Source organism: Trichosurus vulpecula, chromosome 1, assembly GCF_011100635.1.
Source record: "Trichosurus vulpecula isolate mTriVul1 chromosome 1, mTriVul1.pri, whole genome shotgun sequence".
Taxonomy (NCBI): Eukaryota; Metazoa; Chordata; class Mammalia; order Diprotodontia; family Phalangeridae; genus Trichosurus; species Trichosurus vulpecula.
In genome coordinates this window covers 32,168,757-32,191,879 of record NC_050573.1, presented here as the reverse complement: position 1 = coordinate 32,191,879, position 23,123 = coordinate 32,168,757, and the positions used below count along the sequence as shown (strand labels likewise).

At 55.2% G+C, this 23,123-nt stretch overlaps 2 protein-coding genes across 2 annotated transcripts in view; one reads left to right on the top strand and one right to left on the bottom strand.

Moving 5' to 3' along the window:
- The window catches only part of CFAP73 (cilia and flagella associated protein 73), a 9,114-nt gene extending 8,304 nt beyond the window's left edge, over positions 1-810 (top strand). Inside the window, 2 exon segments of the mRNA XM_036763177.1 lie at positions 105-302; positions 778-810. Of these exon segments, the coding sequence (XP_036619072.1) occupies positions 105-302; positions 778-810 (231 nt within the window).
- On the bottom strand, positions 471-23,106 carry DDX54 (DEAD-box helicase 54). The gene is made up of 20 exons (XM_036769254.1): positions 22,919-23,106; positions 20,293-20,419; positions 19,110-19,180; positions 17,092-17,280; positions 16,067-16,116; positions 14,360-14,401; positions 14,091-14,186; positions 13,200-13,321; positions 12,898-12,959; positions 12,145-12,276; positions 11,204-11,414; positions 10,273-10,407; positions 7,869-8,096; positions 7,705-7,778; positions 6,357-6,545; positions 4,767-4,906; positions 4,566-4,679; positions 4,359-4,463; positions 3,883-3,998; positions 471-1,146 (listed from the first exon to the last, which is right to left on the bottom strand). Exons 1-20 carry the CDS (start codon positions 23,060-23,062, stop codon positions 914-916), a joined length of 2,580 nt encoding a protein of 859 aa, XP_036625149.1. The 5' UTR covers positions 23,063-23,106; the 3' UTR covers positions 471-913.
- Between the last annotated feature and the right edge of the window lie 17 nt (positions 23,107-23,123).

Sequence of the window (23,123 nt, the reverse complement as noted above, 5' to 3'; positions counted from 1 at the left end):
GACATTGCGAGTGCGGCATGGTGCTTAGAGGACCCTGCCACATCCGCTGTAATGGCCCCTGGGGAAGTGAGGAGGTAGCTGACGCTGTGGCCTGGGGCTCCCAGGTACAGCGGTACTTCCAGGACCTTTCTGCCACATTGGCCAAGCTCACCAGGGACAGCCTGGCACCCCCGCTGCTGCCCAATAGGCCTATTCCCTGAGGGAAGCTGCTGATGGAAGAGGTAGGTCTGGACCCATGCATGTTCTCGAGCACACATATGCATGTGTATCTAGCAGTGAGGAGCCCTGGTAGATTAGGACATGTACCTGTGTATTTAGGGGGAGGGAGGGAGAGGGAGAGAGAGAGAGAGAGAGAGAGAGAGAGAGAGAGAGAGAGAGAGAGAGAGAGAGAGTGAGTGTGTGTGTGTGTGTGTGTGTGTGTGTGTGTGTGTGTCAGACACACACCATTAACCCTTTCACACTCAGGACAATTCAACAAATTTAAGATTTATTAGGCACCTGCTGTATGTAAGGCTTGGGGACAATGCCTCCCTTCACCCCCCGTCTTGAGCCCCATCACCTATCTCTGGGAGCGTCCGCTCTGGGGGGTGTGGTGAGTCGATCAAGGCTGGCCCAGAGTGCATGGTGCCCGTCCTCCAGGATGAAGGAGCGGCAGGGCCTGGAAGAACAGGTTTCTCCTCCTGGGAGGGAGGAGGGGGAAGCAGAGCATATTAACCCCTTCAGAGCTGGAGGGCAGGGCCCTTTAGAGGCCAGCCTTGCCCCCACTATGGGTCTCAGGTGGGATCCCTGGGAGGTGGTGGGGTTGGATGAATGGGAGGAGGCTGGGCACACACACGTCCAGTCAATGAGGATCCCAAAGCCCCAGTGGGAGATGGGGTTCCCGTCCTTGGTGGATGGCAGGGGTGTGAACGTCTCACATCTTCTTCCTCATCTTGCCCTTTCGGTTGCCCCCAGGCCGCCGGCCAAAGGCACTCTGCCGGAGCTCCTGGGCCCGGCGCCGGTTGCGGGCAGAGAGCTGCTTGAGGCCCCCGCGCTGCAGGAAGCGCTGTTTCTCGGCCCGGCGACGCTGCTTCAGAATCTGCTGCTTGCTCTTCAGCTCTGAGCGCACGCGCCCTTGGGCCCCTGATGTCCGGCCTGCTGATGCCCCTGTGGGGGACACAAGGGAGGGAGGGTCACCAGGGCAGCCTGAGAAATAAAGGAGCCTATTCTGTTACCAGGGTGGGAAAAGCAGAGCTGGGAATCTGAACTCAGGGCCCTTCGTGCCAAGTCTAGGGCTCTCTCCAGAGTCTCAATCTGGCCCCTTCACACCTGGGGCACTAAGGCTGCAGGAAGGGGATGGATCTTCTGCATTCAAGTCACTCTTTAGACAGTTACTGGTTGTGTGACCCTGGACAAATCATTTGCCCAGGCACTCTGTGCCTCAGTTTCCTCATCTGAAAAACAAAGGAGTTGCCCAGATACCCTTTAAAATTCCTTTCTGCTCTAAATCTGTGCCCCTAGAATCCCTCAGAGCACCCAGGACAGCACAGAATTCAGCACAGACTGGGCTGAACGGAAGACCCTAGGAGAGGTATCCCAGGCAATCCCCGGCCCTCTCTTCTCCCTTCTCCCAAGTCCATCGGCCCCAAAGTGGACAATACATCTCAAAAGGGAGATTTAGACCTGCTAGGTTGAGGTCACTGGGGAGTAAATCGAGGTAACCATAACAGAACGACTGAACTTCCAAACAGCCCTGTGAGGTGCGTGCTCTCGTCACCATTTCACAGAGGAGCAAATGGGTTCAGAGAAGGCAGCGACAGCTATTCAGTGTCAGAGGTAGGGTTTGAACCCAGTCCTCCTGACTCTTATGACACAAGGTCCTCTGAAGCTGCGCAGTGGGATGGCGCTCTTCTAGGTAAGGAAACTGAGGCAGAGAGAGGCAGGGCTCTCCAGGGGCCCAGGATCAGAACCCTGGCTGCCAGCTGTCCCCAGGAATCTTGTGCACAGGCCAGGCCCTGGATCTCCCAGCCCTTCCCCCTGCCTAATTCCAATCACTCCTGGCGCCATCTTAATGGGAAGGTTTTTGCTGGTGGATGGAGAGCAGCTGGTCCCTCCCCCTGGGTAAGCCCGTTTTCTGGACGCACAGATGGCAGCCTCCCTCTGGTCATTCCCATTTCCAGGCTCACATGCCTGATGGGTCACTGTCAGCTTAAAGCCGAGGAACCCACCACAGGGATGGGAACCTCCCAGAGCTGCCCCCGCCCAACATGGAAGAGGTTTCACGTCACTCCTCCCTCTCCCAGCCCAGAGGCAGCCCCCCACAAGCCACTGCTAGGAACTAAAAATAGACACCGAAAGCTGGCGGTGTAAAAGGAACCCAGAGCAGCAGAGACGAGAAACATGGGGAGACGGGGAGACACACACAAAGGGACAGAGAAACACGGAAAGGGGGACACACAGAAACAAGGGCAGGCTGTGAGGTCCAGTCAAGAGAGACAGAGGGAGGAGGAGGCAGAGAAGGGGAGCCTGGGAGCAGAGCCTGACACGTACATGCAAAAGAGAGGACCCAGGCTGAGTGAGGAAGAGGTAGATGGGCAGGAGGGAGGCAGGAACCCAGCGCGTGTGTGCGCGCGCGCGCGCACACACACACACACACACACACACCCATGAGGTCAGAATAAAGGTCTGTGTTTCCACGTGGCTGCTGGGTGGAGTGAGGAGATCCAGGGCTAGAGCCTTAAAACACTTGAGGGGGGTCACGAGGACACCCCAGTGGTTAGAGCTGACACCCATGGGGCACTTAAAAGATCTGCAAAGCTCTCCACACACTCTCACAATAACCCTGGCTCCAGGGGTGACTGTTATTCCCACTTTACAGATGTGAAAACTGAGGCTGGGAAGTCACAGAGGGAGTAAAAGGGTGACTCCAGGTCTGGCACTCTAACCACCAGGCCTGGCTGCCTCACTGTGACCTCAAGACCCTTTGCTCCCCTCTGCCAACATGAGGACAGTAGATAGAAGGGGATGGTACCAAGGAGGGAGCCCTGGAGGGAAGCGAGGGCCACCATGTGTCCATCTGTAGGCAGACGCGCTCTGAGGTGCTTGGGTTGGCGGGTATGAACACCACACAGAGGTGCCCCTTGTGCCAAAGGGCTGCCACAAAGTCCTAATAGCTGGAATAAGATCGTGTGTTCCATCCCCAAATGGTTCCAGCAGGGGCGGGAAGCCCACTGGTGAAAGGGAGGCCTCTGGGCTCCTGGGTAAATGCCTATGTAAGTGGGCAGCATGTCCATGGAAGCCGGGTGCCAGGCAGTCTTCTGGGTTGACCTCCTCTGAACACTGAGCCGGGGGGAGAGTGGGAGTTGGGGGGCTGGGACACCAGCAGGTTCCCAGGGGCTCAGAAGCACTGGCACGGACCATAAGGCAGGGGAGGAAAGAGGACCAAGGCCAAAGGGCATGAGTCAGCTTTCCAAAGCAGAGCAGCATCTTTTAGGGGAGAAAGTGCCAGGCTGGAGCTCTCTAGTCTCAGCCTGCTGACTTTCTTTATTTTTTTCCTTTTCGGAGGGGGTAGGGCAGGGTAATTGGGGTTAAGTGACTTGCCCAAGGTCACACAGCTAGTAAGTGTGCCAAGTGTCTGAGGCCGGATTTGAACTCAGGTCCTCCAGACTCCAGGGCCGGCGCTCTACTCACTGCGCCACCTAGCTGCCCCTGCCCCCGACTTTCTTGCTGGGTGACACTGGCAAGTCATTCCCTACTTTCCCTCAGTTTCCCTACCTGTAAGATGGGGTGGGTGGACACAGGGATCTCTAAGGTCATTACCCTACCCTGTCTCAGTTTCCCAATCTGTAAGATGGAGTGGGTGGATGCAGGGGTCACCTCCCCCCCAGGTCAGCGCCCTCTCACCTCTCCTCCCTTGGCCTCGGCTGTGACTCCAGCCCCGCCTCTTGGCCTCTCCCTCTCCCTCCTCCTCCTCTGAGTCACGGTCGCCAATCTTGTGCTTCTGTTTCCACTTCTGATACCTGAGATTGGTGGTTAGGGAGGCCATCGGATAGAGAAAGGTCTGGAGTTGGGAGGGACCTTAGGTATCAGCTAGCCCAACCCCTCAGATGAGGAAGCCAAGGCCTGGGTGGGGGGGCAAGGCCACCAGGGAGGCCGTGGCAGAGTCAGGATTTGAACTCTGGAGTCAGATCCAATTTTCTTCCCCTCTGCCGCAGAAAGAATCCCCTGGGCAGTGATGCCCCACCCCCAACTCTTCGATCCTGGGGGGCCCAGTCCAGAGCCCGTGGAAGAGGGAGCTGGAGGACAGACCCCAGCCCAGGAGATGGGCAGGCAGCCATTGAGTGCCCCCACCCCCCACGGTCTCCAGGAGGAAAGGATACAAGTCTCTCTTATAGGAGCTGCTAATGTATCTGCCACTCTCAGTCTTTATCTTCTTCTTGTCCTCCTGGCCCGTATTCCCCACAAACCGCTTCTTCTTACGGTCCCTGGAGGAGTGAAAGGGGGAGGGGAGGCAGAGCTGAGTGGGTCCTCTGGGCACCAGTGGGGCTGGAGGCTGACATGGCCCCTCCCCCCAGGTCTGTCCTTACCACTTCAGCAGCTGCCGGCCCTTAGTCAGGTTGTGGGACTCATCACCCATGAGGTCAAGGACGGCGCTGGATGCCTGCTGCTCGAAGGCGCTGCCCTCGCCACCGATGCTCAGGCTGGAAGGAGAAGGGGCAGTCAAGGCTTGGCACGCCCCCAAGGCTTGGCCCATTCCTCCCCCACCCCTCCCTAGCAGTGCCCCTCACCCCCTCTCGCTGTCGAAATCCTTGGGCCGGTAGGGAACATAGAAGTCCTCGTCCCGATGCTGGGGCGTCTCCTTCCGCCTCTTCTGGCTGGGTGCCTCTGGCCGCCGTCTCTTCCGGCCCAGAACCTCCGTGAAGGCCTCCTGGGGAGGAGGAACAGAGCCAAACTGTCTGGCTGAGTGGCATCCCGGCTCAGGATGTTTTTCCTTATCGTGGCTTAACTCTGCCCTTTTAGAAGCTAGTATCCACTGTTGCCGGGGCCCCCTGCTCCTGGTCTGTCTGCCAAAGGAGACTGACCTGGGAGGCCACAGAAAGCTGTGAACAGAGGCCTGGGAGCCAGGCCTTGCTTTGCTACTGCCCCTGTGTGACCTTCCCTGGGCCCCAGCTTCAGCCCTGAAATGGTGAGGTCAGCCCCCTACTGCCTGTCTGGCCTCACCTCCCATCGTTCCTCTTCGAGACAAGCTGGATGTCCACTGATCCTTAAGACACAGATCAGTGGGTGGGTGGAGAGAGATAGAGGATAGGACAGACAGAAGGATAGAAAGAGAGAGAGGTGGTAGTATAGATGGATGGACATGTAGGTGGACAGATACAGACAGGCAGAGATGGTAGGGTGAGTGGATGGATGGATATACAGATAGACAGATATACACACACACATACATGGATAGATGGAGCATTCACTTAGTGCTTAATGTGGGCCAAGCACACCATGTTCCCCACTGTCAAAGTCACACCAATCCTTCCCAGCCCCCTGGGTGCCCTCTCTTCCATGCAGCCCTCCAGGACGAGAGGGTGTGGCCGGGGCCTCCAGTCCTCCACTGAAGGCCCTCCAACGGCCCTTGTGGCCTTCCTTCTTGCATCCCCATTCTTTCTGGAGCGCACACTGTCTCTTCTCTCTGGAGTTCTCCTAGCTATCTGAGGTTTATAAGGCGCTCTATGTTATCTCACCCGACCCTCCTAACACCGCTGATGAGAGGGGGCCAGGACGGTGGCTGCCACTCTTATTCCATGGAGCCTCTAGGGCCTCACACTTGTTCAGTCAGCTGGTTAAGGATGAGAAACAGGATTTGAACCCGGGCCTCCTCTGACACCAAGCCCTGTCCTCTTCTTTCCACTTTATAACACGCTGTCTCTGACTGGAGTCCCAGTGTGAGGTCATGGCCCACAGGGGCCCCTCGTCAACCTTTGTTAAATGCAACTGCCGTGACCTCGACGTCTCCCTCCCAGCTCAGCAATTTTCCCCCCTGAGGCCCGTTCTGGCCCGATGTTCTGAAGGATGACTCTGCTCCCTCCATGCAGTCCTAATAACGGTGATGATGATCCTGATAACAACTAGCATTTGTACACTGCTTTAAGGTTTCTGGGGGGCAGATGCCATTATCACCTCCATTTTACAGAAACTGAGGCAGCAGTGAAGTGACTTGCCCAGGGTTACGCAGCCAGTGAGTGCCTGAGGCTGAATCTGAACTCAGGTTTTCCAGGTCCAGATCCAGTGCCCTCTCACCGCCCCCGCCCCCAGCTGTCCTGGTCCCCACCCCTCCCAGCCCCCCTTACACAAAACCCTCAGTACTCTGGACTGGGGGTCCATACCTCTATAACCTCCTCCTCTTCCTCTGGTTCCTGGCTCTCCTGGAGATGGGGGGCCGGGCTGGGCTGGGCCTGTTGGCGCTCCTGCTGTCCCCGCTGGAACTTGGCAATGGCCTTGTGGTCTCGTCTCCGCTTGGCCCGCATCACCTGGCTGCCCGGGTCCCGGGTGGTGGTGTTGATCTCAAAGATGGTCTGGGGACAAGGAAGAGCAGAAATCCTTTAGTTCTCCTCTTGCCTTGTGCCTGGGCTGGGCTGGGGATGGGGCTGGCAGCCACCCTTTGGGAGCTGCTTCAAACCGGACTGACTCCATACGGCTACAATCGGAACACTCTGGTCTTTTTCCCATTTGTAACTCAGCACGGTGTCTGGCACATAGCAGGGGCTTAACCAATACTAATCGATTATGGTCTTAGAGGGCTGCCTGGGGGCCCTGAGGGGCTCAGGGGCTCAACTGGGGTCACAAAGCCGGGATGGATCTGACATGGGACTTGAGGCCAGCTCTCCAGGCACTATGCCAGGCTGCCTAAAGACACAAGAATCACAAAAACATCCATACATACAAATAAAATGGAAGCAAACACTGAGGAATTTTAAAGACCAAGTTTGGTCCCTGAGAAGAGCCAAGAAAACATGGCATAGGGGATATGGCCCTAGAGTCCTAAGGACCTGGGTTCAAATCCTGACTCAGACTCCTACTTAGGACCCTCATTACAGCCTGTTTCTGCATCTTCAAAATGGAGAGAGGTGTGTTCTATAGCTCTGAAGATCTCTTGTAGCTCAAAATCTGGGGGTGTGGGGGACTGCAGGGGTAGAATGCTGCAAACACTATTAGTCTCAGGTGATACACTCGCTGCTTTTGTTGAAGTGGTTTTTGTTTTCTTTTAAAATCTTTGTTGCTGGGAAAGGCTCAGAGGGCAGGGGAAGGAGGAGACATTTTAGGGAATGTAGCCCAGTGACCCTGGGCAGGTCACAGATCTCCCCAGTTTCCTCATCTGTATAACGTGTTGGACTCCACGGCCTCTAAAACCCTCCCTAGCTGCAACCTAAGAGCTCATGAGCCTGAGATGAACAAAAGGATGGGAACAAAGTGACCGAGGATTGGGAGGGAGGGGCTGAGAAGCCAGAGGGCCACTCGATGCACTGAGAGGGACCGCTGAGCTGCTTCTGGGGGCTGGACTGATGTTCATGGTTAATCTTTCAATCATTACTTTAAAGAGAACATCTGGGACGGGGCTTGCAGCATCTGGACGGTAGCAAACTGCGGCAGAGTTCTGTGTCTATACCCACCCCGGGGCCCCGTCAGCCCCGGCCCCCCAGGCCCTCCCGGCCAGCCTGGGCCATCTGTACTTACAGCCCGGGATCGGTAGTTCTTGATACTGTCCACGAGTTTCATTCTCTCCAGCTCCTTGTCCTCAAACCGGGAGCCTAGAGGCAGATGGAGACAAAGGTCATCAGCAGAGCCCGTCCTGCACAGCCCAGGGCTCCCTCTCCCCCAGGGAACATGAGGGGACTCACTGAAGAGGGGGTGCAGGCCCAGGAGAGTGGGGTCCAGGTCCTTGGCCCTCTTGATCGACTCAGGGGAGGGCCCCGGCCGAGAACGGACGTACTGCTTGTGGGCGTTTTCGGCCACCCGCCGCAGACTCTGGAGCTCCGAGGAGACGTCGTGGTCCGTGATCAAGCGGCACTCCTCGTCGTCCACCACGCTCCGAGGCACTCGGCCCAGCACGCCATCCAGAGAGGCATCTGGAGGGATCCAGGACTGAGCAGACCCATCCCCAACCTCCCCATCCCCACCCCCAGGCTCTTCTCCAACTGCCAGAGCTGGGAGGGAGCCAAGAGGCCTCTGGATCCAATCCCTGCATTTTATTGATGAGGAAACTGAGGCCCACAGAGGGGAAAGGATTGGAACCCGGGTCTTTCTGACTTCAATCCTAGTGCCCTATGCATTATGCCACACTGACAGACCAAAGACCTGAGTTCAAATCCTGCCCCAGACACTTGCTAATCTATATGACCCTGGGCAAGTCACTTCCCCACTATCTGCCTCAGCTTCCTTATCTGCAAAATGGGGATAGTAAAAACACCCCCACCCCTCCCAGGTTGTTATGAGGACTGAATATTTGTAAAGCATTTTGTAAAAGCTCTACAGAAATGCCTGCTATGATTACTGCTATCTATCACTAATTAGCCCCACACAGGCCCTTTCCTGATGATCCCACTGTCCATGGTCGGGTCTGACCCCTCTGCACCTTAGCTTCCCTGATCAGAACATAAGCTCTCTGAAATAGGCCCTATGTTAGACTTTGTACGCCCAGCCCCTACTATGCACATACTGTGTGCAGCGCCAAGCACACAGTAGGCACCTCCTGGATGCCCTGACAAGAATTAAATTTCTTCGATGAAGAGGCGTCATAGCTCAGCAGAAGGAATCCTAGGCTGTCAATGACTCTGAGGCATGGGGCCGAGGTCTTTCCTTTTCTGGGGCCTCATTTTCCTCGAACACAAGAGGTTTGGGAGGAATAGTGTTAAAGGATCCTCCCCGCCTCCCAGGCCAGCCCATCCTCCTCCTCACTCCTGCCTATGCCACCCACAGAAAGCCGTGGGGGAGGGGGGGAAAGTAACCTGTTGGATGAAAAGACTAGAGGGTACATTATAGGGGTCAGTCTTCCCTCTCCAGTCCTCACTTCTCTACTACATTGGCTGCTATTTGGTGCGGTGGATGGGTGCTTGATTTGGAATCGGGGACACCTGAATTCAAATACTGTCTCAGTTACTTACTAGCTGTGTGACCCTGGGCCAGTCACTTCACCTGTCTGCCTCAGTATCCTCACCTGTAAAATGAGAAAATAAGCACCCCCTTCCACGGCGCTGTGAGGATGGACGGAGATCGTGTTTGTAAAGCGCCAGGAGAAATAAATGCCCTTTCTCACTCCTTCCTCCTTCCCTCCTAGACCTCAGAGCTAGAGGTCAATGAGGCAAAACCACAACCATTTATTAAACGCTTACTGTGTGCCAGGGACTGAGCTAGGAGCTGGGGGTACAAAAAGACAAGTCTCTGCCCTCAGAGAGTTCCCATATGAATGGGGGAAGGCTGAAAGGAGCTGAAAAGCTGGGGCGTGGGGGGACGGGGATGACATGTCCATGAGGGGTGTGATGGAGGAGTCAGAATAGCCAGAAGCAGAATCAGGAAGGGTAGGAAGGTGGGTGGAGGCCACAGGGGAGGACTCATCAAACATTAGCTAACATCGTCTTGGCCTGCTTAGGTACCAGACCTGGGATGGTACCACTGTGCAGAACCCCCCCATGAACAGAGTCCCTCCACCAGCACACCTGCTCTGCAACTCGGGAGTCTTAAGAGCTGTCTGGATCACTGAGTTCAGTGAATTGCCCAGGGATACAGAGCCAGCGTGGGACTGGAACCCAGGGTCAGCTCTATCCACTAGCACAGCTCACCCCTCAGACTTATTATCACATCTATCTCCAGCTCAAAAACATCTTCCGCTGCTCCCCAGTGCCTCTAGGACTGAGAATGAACTCCTCAGTGCGGCATTAGTGGCCCCAAGCCGAATGACAAACTCTTTCTGGAGCCATGGCTCAGCTTCACCACGAGGTCTCCTCACCACAGGGCTTTGTAAAGCCTCGAGCGCTGTCCACCTGTGAAGGCCTCCTGTGGCCTTGAGAGTCCCAGCAGAAGAAAGGCGCCTTTGTCCTCCAATGTTCTGAATTTCCCCACAAAGAAGTCAACAAAGGCCCCATTCTCCTGCCAGGGTGCTCTGGGCTGGAAGGCTCCTCGCTGGATCATTGGAAATGACCTTTTCTTCCTTCCCAGTCCTATCCTGAGCTCTCCAGGGACAGAGACACAGGTCTCCTTCCCCACTCCAGGATCCCAACAACCTCCCCAGGCCCCAGGTCAAGCTACCTGAAGGCTTCTCGTTGGGGACAGCAAGGGTGAGTGGGCGGCCCAAGAAGAGGTGAAGGTCAAAGATGTAGGGGACCTCGTCGGGGGCCACCAAGGAATAAGCCGTGCCGCTTCGGCCCGCCCGGGCCACACGCCCTGCAGAAAGGAAATTAAAGGGGAAAATCATGATGAAGAAGTCAGGCCTTTCTGAATCCATGCTGTATGGCCTCGGCAAGTCACCTCAGTTCCCCATCTGTACAATGGGGATAATAATTTCTGCTCTGTGAGGTTTCCTAGGGCTACCAGGAGGACAAGAGTCAGAGATCTCCATTTGGCAAAGTTAAGAGGAACACGCAAATTAGACCTCCTATCATTCTGAATAAGTCCCTTGGCTACCCGGTGGTAACCCTGACTCTGTAACAGGCCTTTAGAATACAAAATGTCAGAGCTGGGAGGGGCCTCAGAACAGGGAAGGTCAGAGCTGGGAGGGTTCTTAGAACAGGGGATGTCAGAGCTGGGAGGGTTCTTAGAACAGGGGATGTCAGAGCTGGGAGGGGTCTTAGAAAAGGGGATGTCAGAGCTGGGAGGGGTCTTAGAACAGGGGATGTCAGAGCTAGGAGGGGTCTTAGAACAGGGGATGTCAGAGCTGGGAGGGGTCTTAGAACAGGGGATGTCAGAGCTGGGAGGGGGCTTAGAACAGGAGATGGTCAGAGCTGGGAGGGGCCTTAGAACAGGGAAGGTCAGCGCTAGGAGGGGCCTAGCCCTGGGAGGGGGCTTAGAACAGGGGATGTCAGAGCTGGGAGAGGGTTTAGAACAGGAGATGTCAGAGCTGGGAGAGGGCTTAGAACAGGGGATATCGGAGCTGGGAGGGGGCTTAGAATAGGGGATGTCAGAGCTGGGAGGGGGCTTAGAACCCAGACCATGAGGGCAGAGCCACTGGGGTAGTACTCACCCACTCGATGCAGGAAGAGCTTGCTCTTGGCAGGGAAGTTGTAGTTGATGACATTGTCCAGCAGGGGGATGTCCAGGCCTCTAGCGGCCACATCGGTGACAATGAGGGCCGAGCATTTGCCGTGGACAAACTTGGCCAGGTTGATCTTTCTTGCCGTCTGGTCCAGGGAGCTGTAGATGTGGGTGCAGCCCACGCCCTGGATGGTCAGTAGCTGAGGTGGGGGGGAGAAAAATGGGGGTGGGGGGGCTGGAGGCAGGGACACAACAATCCCATGTCCCACCTCAGCCCCCCAGAAACCAACCAACATTTACTAAATACCTGTTATGGACCAGGAACTGTGCTATGGGAATAAATACATAAGTGAGACGGTCCCTGCTCTCAGCTGGGGGTGGGAGGGGTCAGGGAGGCAGAGGGCTTGGGAGGGGGACATACAGTATAGTCACAGATCAGAAATTATGCGTGTGCACACACACATACACGTATATATAACAGGCATATATTAACTATATTATGCATGTAAAACATGTGTGTATGACATGCATCCATGTAGGAAGTGTGCAAATATGGCATGTGGCACGTGCCTACTCATGTAGAAAATGGCATGTGCGTCTTTGGCACGTCCATGTGCTCAAGAGACGTGTGCCTATCTTTGCCATGTACGAACATGTACATGCACGTGGTGAATATAAGCATGAACCATGTCTGTGTGTGGTGTGCACGCGTGTGTAAATGTGTGTGCGTTTGGTACACACACATACAGATGTTTCTCTCCCATCTATCCACAGATGGATGGATGAGCTCAGCTCTGCTGAGGAGGTGCCGCCTGCCCCCTGGTGGCACTGCCAGGGAATGCTTTTCTGCTGCCACAAGTGAGATGATGGTGTCTCTTCCCAGCCTCCCTGCCAGTCCCTCCCGCAGGCTCTGCCAGGCGCTCCCCTCACCTCTTTGAGGTACTCGGCGTGGTGCTTTGTGGACACGAAAACCACAGTCTGGTCCTGAGGCCGGACGACATTGCGCAGGAGGTGGAGGAGCACGGCTGGCTTGTCATCCTCACGGATGTGGAAGAAGGCCATCTGAAGTGGGGGGAGAGGGCATAAGCATGGGGGTGGGGGGTGCCCAGCCTCCAGCCCCAGCTCAGCCCCAACCATCCTGGGCAAGTCACCTCCCTCTCTGTCTCAGTCTCCTCTTTGGATAAAGGAGATGAGACCATGTGTGGCTGTGATTGTGAGGCCCAAACCAGACAGGCATGAGCTTAGGACCGGACCTCTAACTTCGCTGTGCTGGGGACTCCCTTAACACTGCAGGGAGGCCTCTTCTCTTTAGCTTGAAGTTGTTTAGGGCACTAAAGGTTAAGTGACTTGCCTAGGGTCACCAGCCAACACATGCCACAGGTAGGACCTGAACCCAGGTGTTCCAGGTTCAAGTACCCTGTCTTTTATAGCATATGGCCTCAAGCTAAAAGACACAAAAATAATGTGTGAATTATCTAGCACTCAGTGCATATCAAGGACCTAATGCATATGGGCCTAGATCAGGCCTCTGTCCTGCCATGGGAAACCCCTCTCTCTGTTCTGCCCTGCAGACACCCAAAGGAAGCCCTGGAGGTCCAGAGCGGGGCCAGCCCTGGCCTGGAGCCCTGAGACTTTATCTCAGAGGAAGGCTTGAGAGGCACTGGGCAGATCAGGGGATCTCACCTTCAACTGCTCATTGAGCTTGGTGTCCACATCCAGACGGATCAGCACTGGCTCCGTGAGGCCTGGGGGAGGTCAGGGAGTGGGGATGAGGAGGACAGTTGGGTGGGGGCAGGTAAGGAAGGAAGTTGCAGAAGGATGGGAGGGGAGGGTGTTCGGCAGGTCACACCACGCCATGTCCTTAGTTCAGCCCCACTCCCAGCCAGGAGCCTCCCTTTCCCATTGGCTCCTGTCCCCCTGAAGGAGGGTCACAATAGCAGGAGCCTGGGGTAGAGATGGGGTGCATGGGCACGTGGGCCACTCACCAGCTCGGGCAAACTCCACAAGGAGTTTAGGCAGCGTGGCAGAAAAGAGCACAGTCTGGTGGTCCTCGGGGAGGCGGCCGATGATCTCCTGCAGCTGCTCCGCAAACCCCATTTCAAACAGCCTGGGAGAAGAGCCGGGAATGAGAAGGCCAGGCCTCCAGCACCCTGCTGGCTCACAGGTATGCCAGCTTATCAATCACCAAGCCCGCCCAACTGCCAAGCCCTGTCCTGGGCAGAGGAGGAAATGATGCCTACTCTCAGAGGTCCAACACACATAACTAAGTATATAGACTTGATACAAAGATATGGCAGCCATACACGACACTGAGCGTTGGCAAAGCGCTCTGCATACACTATCTCACCCGACCCCCACAACCACCCTGGAGGTAGGTGCCAGGATCACCCCGCTTTTTACAAATGAAGAAAATGAGGTTGAGGGAGAGCAGATGCATCGTCCGGGGTCACACAGTGGTTAAGTGTCTGAGGCAGGCTTTGAACTCAGGTCTTCCTGCCTGGGGGTCTGGTGTTCAGTGTCTCCTCACTGCCTCACCGATGAGCAATGCAGTCGCACACAGAGGAGTTTGGGGATCAGGAAGGTGGTATCTGGAGCTGTGTCTTGAAGGATGCCTGGGGTTTGGGGAGCAGATAAGAAACCCTGGCCAGCTCACTTCAGTCTCCTCCTCAGGAAAATGGGAATAAATAATGCTCCCTACCCTCTACCGCACGGGGTCAGCAAAGACAAGGACAAAGGGGAGCAGACACCTTTGCCAACTCGACAGATGTCGACACGGGGGCCGGGCTGACACAGATGGGGGGTGGAGCGAGGGAGCCCCAGTTCTCATTCCCAGGAGCCTCTCCTCCCTGCTGCCCAAGCCCCCACCCCCGCCTCACCTGTCTGCCTCATCAAACACAGCGTACTGCACACTCTGCAGTTTCAGGTTCATCTCCACGGCCACGTGCATCAGGCGCCCAGGGGTGGCGATGATTCTGCAAGGAGACAGCCCTCTCCAGCACCCTCTCTCCACTCCCCGCCCCCCAGCCCTGCGCCCTAATGCCAGGCCAGAGGGATGGACGCCTCCTCCCTCTCCCAACTATAAACTCAAGGATGACCAGCATGCAAGGGAGGGTCTGAAGGCTTCCCTCTTGCTTTGCACACTCACATATCTGGGTTCTCATGCAGGGCTGCAAACTGGTCTTCCATCCTGTAGAGAAGAGAAAATGGAATCTTGGTGTCATGCCAGGGAGGGCACACAGCACCTACCTCGATTTGGGATCCCCTGGAGCCAAATACCCTGGGGAGAGAAGTGGCTTTCGAGCTAGAGGACCTGGGATCGAATCTGGATTCCAATGCTTCCTCCCCAGAGGTGAAAGGATAGGATTGAAACAGGGGACCTCTGGGGTCCCTTCTAGTCCTTGATCTTCGACAACCTGATAAAGACCCTGGGTGCAGGAAAAATGTATCCCAAGAGGGCTGGCTAAAAACATACACAAGTTCCCTGAGCCACTCAGGTCATGGATTTGGAATCAGGGAAGCTGGGGTTCAAATCCCACCAGACACAGGCTGGCTGCATGACCATGGGCCTCATCTTCCTTACCATGGTGTGTGTGGGGAGGCTCAGACAAGGTCTGACAAGTCCGAGTACTTGCTGATCCTTAAAGCGCCACTGTATGCTCCCCTTGGCTCTATCAGGTTTACTGAGCTCTGGTCTCACAGTAGTTCAGGGGCCTGAGGGAGGGACCACTGTCCTTGCCCCCTCTTTGACAGGCTCAATTACTGGCGGCAGCTGAACCAGACCAAGCTCTGCTGATCCCTGGCCAGGGCTGGACACACTCTGCTATGGGAGGTAGGGCTGAGGGGGGAGCCTGGTGCTAGCCTTCTGAAGAGAAGATTACGGAGACAATCTGCCAGAACTGGAATTCGAGGCTGATGGAGCCACAAGGAAGGGACAACTCTGATGTTCTTGGGAGTCAGAAAAGGAATGGGGCTAATGGAAAATGCTGGTGTGACAGCTTCAGAAACCCAAAATACACCCAAGACACAAGGCACCGTCAGTAATAGACATTCTGAGGGAGGGGGGCTTTGGGCTAACAGAGAGACAGCTGGATGTGACCAAAAGAACCCTGGGTTCTGAGGTGCAGCAAGACACAGCAGGAAAAAAGCACAGGCCCAGAAACGAGACACCCCAGAACTGAGTCTGGCTCTGCTGATCACTTTGGAACAATGGGAGCTGTTGGTCCTGGCTCACTGCGTGAACTTGGGCAAATGGCTATGGGGTGGGGGGAGGGGTGACTCAGTTTTCTCATCTGTAAGAATGGAGATTATACCTGTGCCAGCCTCACGAACGTATTCTGATGATGGGGGAGATCACGAATGTGAAAATACAAACATATCAAGGGCCTCTAATTCACAGGGGTGGGAGCCCTTCCAGAACCCATCTGTTAACGTGTGGCCGGAGGCTCAGACTGGGTGCTTCGCCCTGGGTCCCACGGCGAGTTACAAGGCAGAGACAGAGCTTGAACCCCAGCCTTCCTGACTCTAAATCCTGTGCTCTATCCATAAAGCCACGCAGCCTCTCTTAGAGAATGGAAAGCCCCCAAGGTGGGGGTCTGCGGGGGCAGGATGCTACACAGCCAGTCAGTCTCTCTGGGGGGCTATGAGCTTTGCTGAGCTGTGGCTCTTGGTGACAAGGAAGGCAGAGAGGTGCAGTGACAAGAATGCTGGGATGTATTTGGAAGTGAAGGAGGTGTGTAAACAAAGGATAGCAACAAGATACTGGGAAAGGAAAAACTCCCAAGGTGTAGTGAGGCGTCTCTGCCATCAGGATCACTGCTGGGGTGGGGGAGGGGGCATTTGAAGAAGCTCTTACTTGTCTCCCCCAAGGATCAGGGCCGTCTTCAGGCCGGTGAACTTGCCCAGCTGTGGAGCAGAGGAGACAGAAGGTGAAGGCAGAAGTCAGAAGGGAAGCCAGGCCCTCTACACCCCACCCCACTCCTGGCTCCTCCTATCAGCCCCCTAGCCCTGCCCCAGGAGGCTGGGGGGTTGGGTGGGGCCCTAGGCCAGGAGGCCTTCATACAGGGCCTATGAATGTCTTTTTTTTCATGTCGAGAATCATGCTTTACCATACAGACAGTTTTCACTTTATGTAAATTCAACTTTATGTAAAGAATTCTGAAAGAAATCTGCATTCCAATAAACCCTAGATTAACTTTACTGTGCAATCCTGAGCTTTCTCTCTCCTCCTGCCCCTCAGTTTGACACTCCTCAGTCTCCCTCCCCCACCAGAAATAAACTAAGCCCTGCCCCCCAAGAACAGACATGAAGAGACCACTGCCACTGGCAGGCCGGGGACTTCACTTGAGAACCCCAGAGCTCAGAGGCAGACCTCTGTCCCATGCTGCCCCCCAACATGTCTGGCCATGCTTAGGTATTGCATGTCTATCCCTGGCCCCTCTGTGTCACCCATCCTCTCCTGTCTGTGTCCATGTTCAGCTCCCATGCCTGCCCCCTGTGTGTTCTTTCTCTCTGTCCCAGCCAGGCCCCACATGGCTGGCCCAGGCCATGGCCTGTTTCTCCTCCTGCTCTCATGTCTCTGTCCTCAGCCCCCTCCCTCCATGGGCATGTAGCCCCCTCCTTGCCTCTCTCCCACCCTCCCCCCACATTCACAGGCAAATTCACATTACAGAAAAATCTCTTTACAGCCAGATCTGCAGAATGGGGCACTTACTTCAAGCAAGAATTATCTGTAAATGGTTTCCTTTGTAATCTCATGTACCTTATTTTATGCATTTAAAACCATGATTCTAAGCAGGGGTCCACAGACCTGGTCTGACTGCTCCAGGGGTCCAGGACACACAAAAGATGAAGAACCCCACCCCTCCAGTCCCTGCTCACCTCCTTGGTGAACTTCATCGTCTGCAGGGCCAGCTCCCGGGTGGGTGAGAGGATGAGGGCACGGGCACCTGTCTGGGCACTGTGGGCCTTCAGTTTCTCAAACATGGGAATGAGGAAGCAGGCTGTCTTTCCACTGCCCGTTCGGGCCATGGCCACCACATCCTTGCCATCCAGAATCACTGGGATGGTCTGCAGGAGAGAATGCACGGGGTCAGAGGCAAAGAATAGATACCACCTTTGTTCCCACTGCCTTTCTCCCCCTCAAGGCCAACCTTGGAATGGGGGTGAAGTGGGGATAAGACAGAGATGTAGTGGGAAAAACACTGGCTAGAGAATGGGCTGGTAGAGGAGTGAGCCCCCTGAGCCCAGAAGACTTCAAGCAGAGGCTAGACAGCCCCGTGGTGACTCCATCCCCACACGGGATTGGACCAGGCAGCCACTGAGGCCCTTCTACCTCTCCGGTCTGTGATTCTGTGAGGGCTGGATTGGAGCTGCTCTATCAGGGTGATGCCAGCTAAGGCTTGTCATCTCAGTGCCCATGTATAGAGCCCTCTGAGGCCTCACACACTATCAACAAGCCCGTGAGAGGCAGGTGCTGCGGTTACACCCATTTGACAGATGGGACAATAGAACATTTGCCCTCTGTCTCTCACAGGCCAGTTCGGAAGAAAGCAGTGGCTAAGTCTGTGCTACCTGCTCCACAGGCACCGTGATGCAATGCAGAGGGCAGATGAGGCACCTGGGAAATGCTAACTGACTGACTGCCTAGAGAACTAACTCTGCGGCCAGAAAGACCCGGGTTCAAGAGATGCCTCTGACACTGACCAACTGTGAAAGATGGCCAATCTCTGAACCCTCAGTGCCTGGGGCACCTCTTCACATGACAAATCTCAGTGAGAGGCCTTGATAGAGAGTTTCTTCCCCTGGGAGTCCCCTATACTAAAAATTACAGGTTCAAATTGGGGCGGGGGGGAGACCTGGAAATGAGAATTATTATTCCTTTGATCACTCCTTGGCACCAAGTTAGGGGTTGGCAAACAGGGGCTTTATCTGTGCTTGAGTCTGGCCTGCTGCTCATTTGGTCTTTCAGAGTGAAGACTGGTGTCCCACCCCCACAACCAGACAGCTGACCCAAGGTCACTGGGCAGTACTGACGGAGACTAAAAAGGCCCAGGAACAGGAGTCAACAGAGGCCTTGTGGGGTAGGGCAGCGGCATCCAACTCTTCCCAAGCGGGGCTGCTTGTGGCCTGGGGGGCACCTGGTATAGCGGAGAGAGAGCTGGCCTGCGAGTTGGGAAGGACTGGATTCAAGTCACACCTCTGATACCCATTGTCTGTGTGACCCTGGACAAGTCACTTAGCTGTCCAGTATGCCAGGCAACTCTTTAAGGTTGGAAGGTTCAGAGCAGGTGCTGATCTGGACTACTGAGGGAGGGAGCTCTTCCCTGGCAACTCCCTCTAGCAATAAAAGCCCAAATGCAGTTAGAGTCCAGAGAGCCCAGTTCTGGTCCTGGCTGTACTAGACTTGATGCTGGACACTGGGCAAGTCTGGCCTTGGTTTCCCCATTGGTAAAAATTGTATGGTAGGATCGGCCTCCTCCAAAGCGCTGTTTTGAGGACAAGAAGGTGAAAGGACAGCTATAAAAGGCTTCTAAAGTAAATAAAAAGAGGATGTCATCGACTAGCTTGTTTTAAAGGAAGGCAGTGAGCGTCAGTAGATAAGAGAGCTGGTCGGGAAATCAGGGAGCCCTGGGTTCTAGTCCTGTCTCTGACCCAATTTCACCTCTCCGGGCTCTACGCAGCTTGACCTGCATTGGTAGAGAGTGTCCTCACTGGGGAGGTTCCCTAGATCAGTGAAAGCAGGGGTCCAGTTTCATTCCTCTGCCCATTTTAACAAGATCTGAGCCCAAAGAATCCCTCATTCCCTTCTAAAAATGGTGACAATGAACTGGGCCAGGGGGCCATGGGGCCACAACGTGGTGGTGGAGGAAGGGCACAGGGAGCTGGCAGTTCCTCACCTTCCTCTGGATGGGCGTGGGCACCTTGTAGCCCTTCTTCATGATGCCTTTGAAGACGGGGTAGCTCAAGCCTAGGGGAGACACCAAAGCTCATCAGATGCCAGAACTAGGGCAGGGACAAGCAACCTCAGCTCCCAGGTCCCTCCCCCTCGAGCCTCCCTCCATCAGGGTCACTCTGTTGTTTTGTACTCCACTGTCTATGTTGATGTTAATTTTGTTACCTAAGAGATAGCGGCGCACAGTGGGTAGAGAGCTGGCCTCAGAGCTGGGCAGACCTGGCTCAAATCCTGCCCACAATGCGCACTGGCCAGGCCACTTCTTGCATACGTGCTCACACACGATCACACACGTGTTCACACACAATCACTCATACAAACATGTTCACACTCACATTCATTCTCACACTCACTCACACACATCCATGATCACTCATACCCACACCAGCACTCTCACACGTGCTCACTCAGTGACACATGGACACACTCACACACAACCACGATCACTCACATATAGACACATATGATCATATTCACACACTCATACGTGTTCCCATGTTTCACACCCACACGCTCATTCACAGTGACACATGTACACACTTACACACAACCATGATCACGCATATATAGACACACATCCATTCATATTCACACTCACACACGTTCACACACGTTCCACATTCACACACGCTCACACACACAATCAGTCACACACATCCATGATCATTTACTCACACGATCATACCCACACCCAGGCACGCACACTCACACACAATTGTGAGCTCCCCTTGTCCTGGGCAGTCCTCTTGGTTCTCCAAGGCCCAGGTGAGCTCCTGTTTCCCCCTGAAGCCCTCCCTCATCACTGACACCTACTGACCTCTCCCTTTTCACCCCACTATTCACAGCCCACGCTAAACAGACTGAATCATCACTGGTCCCCAACAGTGACACGTGTGAGTCCTGCCAACTCAACTCCAGCAGGAGCCCCTTGAGGGCAGAGTCCACCCCCTGCCTCTCTGGATGCCACCCAGGGGCCAGCAGAGGCACTCAATACACACACGCCTGATAGTCTCCCTGATGAACTCCTAGGCCCCACTGCCCACAACCCACCCAGAGCCGCCCAGGCTGGGCCTCCAGCTGTGGGCTACCACCAGGGATCACTCCCTGAGGCCCCACAGCAAACTCACCCATGGACTGGAACCCTCCAGACTTTTTCTTCTTCTTGTTTTGGGCACGAACCATTTCCTGGGTGTCAGGCTCAACATCTGAGGCAGCCTCCAAAGCAGGGAAGGCAGGCAGGGGCCTGGGACCCAGCTGTCATGGGGAGCAAGAGACAGGGTCACCTCGGGACCACTCAAAGATCTGGACGTCCCATGGATATCACCAAGGGGGCACAGGCAGCAGAACAGCCCTGGCTGGCTGAACAGGGGAGGACCTGGAGGAGGTGGGGAGAACCAGGCCTGGACACACAGAGGTCTCTAGCCCTCCAAGCCAACTGGCACAAGCTATCGGACTCATTCATATCTCTAAAGCATTTCTTCCATGGAGGTCCACCCCAGCTCAAAAACCTGCCTATGGGACGAAGGACACACTCCTGAGCTTGGCATTCAAGGCTCTCAAATCAATATTGATTGGGTTAACTACTATGAGCAAGGCATCGTATCCTCCCAACCCTTTCTGGCAAACCCTCTGCTCTTGGCGCACCGGTGTCTTCACTGACCCCACAACAGTCCATGGCAGAATCCTGATTCCAGCTTCCCCACAAAGTGTCAGTGACTTCCTTCCTTCTCTCCCTCCCTAACTACCTTAAATAACTATAGTTCTTCTGTGTGCACACAGGGCTTAGCAGACAGGGAGCCCTCCATGAAGCCAGGAGGACCTAGGTCTGAATCCTTCTGACTCATCCTGCTAGGCTGACCTGGGGAAGGAGTTTCCTCTCCCAGAAGTTCCTATACCGATGTCTGCACCCCCAGCTTACACATGTACATACATGCATGTGAGGACATTTGTTGTTTGAGCCATCCAGTGCCTGGCCCATAGCAGGGGCTTAAAAATGCTTGCTAACTGACTGAATGTAAACTTCTCGATGACGGGAACTGTCTCATTTTGGGGTGTGTATCCCCAGCCCCTAGGGCTCAGAGTAAGCTCCTAATAAATGTTTTCTGAATTCAAACCTCACTTCCTCACCTGAAAGGACATCAAACTTCTACTTGTCTTTAAAGGCTCAGTTCAGTGAGATCCCATCTCTGCAGCACTTCATGTCCATCTCACTCATTCAGCACAGAGCATCTGCTCCCAGTAGGGGGATTGAGGGTCTCTCCAAGCCGACTTTAAAGCTACTGGGGGGCATCAACTGGACCACACGATGATGGAAAGGGCTGTTGATCTGGAGTCCAAAGACCTGGATTCAAGTCTCGGCTCTACTACTACCCATCCCTCTGTGTAGTCATGGGCAAGCTACTTTCTGAGCCTCAGTTTCCTCCTCTGCCTAGACCATCGCTTCTTAAACTGTGGGTCATGACCTGGGGTCCATGTGTGGTCTCGACACGTAGTTTAAGAAGTGCTGAAGGGGCCGCAAGTGGAAAACGCTTAAGAAGCCAGGGTCTAGACAGGGACAATTATTCCTGCCCAACCCACCTTTCAGAGATGCCGGGAGGACAGGAAAAAAAGCAGCTGGCATTTGTGGTTTACCAAAGGACTGTGGTCATTAATTCATTTCATTCTCACTACAGCCATGAAAGGAAGATTCTATTATTATCACCCCCATTTTAAAAAATGAAGAAAGTGAGGCAGACAGTGGTCAAAGTGACTTGCCCACGGTCACAGCGCTACTAGGCTTCTGAGTCCAAATTTGAACTCAGGTCTTCCTGACTCCAGGTCTAGGGCTCTATCCATGCAGGACAAAATGAGTAAATCTTAAAATGCCAAAACACTTTATAAGTGCTATGTGAGTGCCATCCTGGAAGACCTGGGTTCAAGTCCTGCCTTAGACAGTTAATAAGCATTTATTAAGTACCTACTATGCGCTAAGCACTAAGCTAAGGGCTGGGGGCACGAAAAGGGGCAAAAGACAGTCCCTGCTCTCAAGGAGACAACAGGCAAGCAAGGGTCGACTGGAGATGATGTCAGAGGAAAGGCAAGTGTAATTAAGGGACATCTGGAAAGGGGTTTTGGCAGGACCTGAAGGAAGCTGGGGAGGCCCCGGGGTGGGAGCTGGAAGTGATGAGGGGGAGAATTCCAAGCCCGGGGATGAATACACAGACCGACCTTTGTGAGTTCTAGAAAGCGACCTCCCAAGGTAAATTGCAGAGAAGGTGGCTACCTGCACTAGTAGAGGGAGTCTGCTCCCCTGGGAGGTCCCCATCCTAGCAATGAAACTAGAGATCCAGTTCCCCCGCCCCCCGCCATAAACGAGCTACTGTAATGCGCCAGCTCTGGGAGGGCACCCCAGGGGGCTCGGGATTCTATCCAGCAGCAGATCTGATCCCCGCTTCCGCCTGACAGCAGATGACGCCAGTTACTCCCTCCGCACCCCAGCCCCCCCCCCCGCCAGCCAGCAAAGGGGACCACGCGGATCGGAGCGGCTGCTTCTGATTGGCTGGGGGGACAATAACCCCGCCTTGTCGCCGGGAAACGGCCAATGAGGTTCCAGAGAGGAAGCGAACGGGGCCCGGGGCTCCGAGCCTGGCCCGGCCGGGCGCACTGGGGCCCTGACGCGCGGCGCGGCGCGGCCCGTTCACTTCCAGGCCGGGGCAGGTCCCCAGGTCCCCCGCTCCCGCCCCGCTGCCGTCAGCCTACCCCCGGGCTCCTCACCTTCCGGGCTGGGGCGTCCCCGCCGCCTTCGGGCTGGATCTCGAAGTCGCCATCGCTCATGTCGCCGCCGCGGGCCTGGCGGAGGCCTCGGTGGGAGCCGTACCCACGGCCACGCCGCGAGCCCTTGGCCTTGGCTTTGATCATTGCTGATGGGGATCGCGAGCAGGCGCGCGGCGGCGCCACGAGGACTCGGCGGCAGGCGCAG

Coding starts and splice junctions, on each gene's coding strand:
- DDX54 (XM_036769254.1), bottom strand. CDS start 23,062: ATGATCAAAGCCAAGGCCAAGGGCTCGCGGCGTGGCCGTGGGTACGGC. Junction 17,281..19,109: donor CCACGCCCATCCAGAGGAAG/GTGAGGAACTGC, acceptor TCTCTCCTGCAG/ACCATCCCAGTGATTCTGGA. Junction 10,408..11,203: donor GCTCTTCCTGCATCGAGTGG/GTGAGTACTACC, acceptor TCCTTTCTGCAG/GGCGTGTGGCCCGGGCGGGC.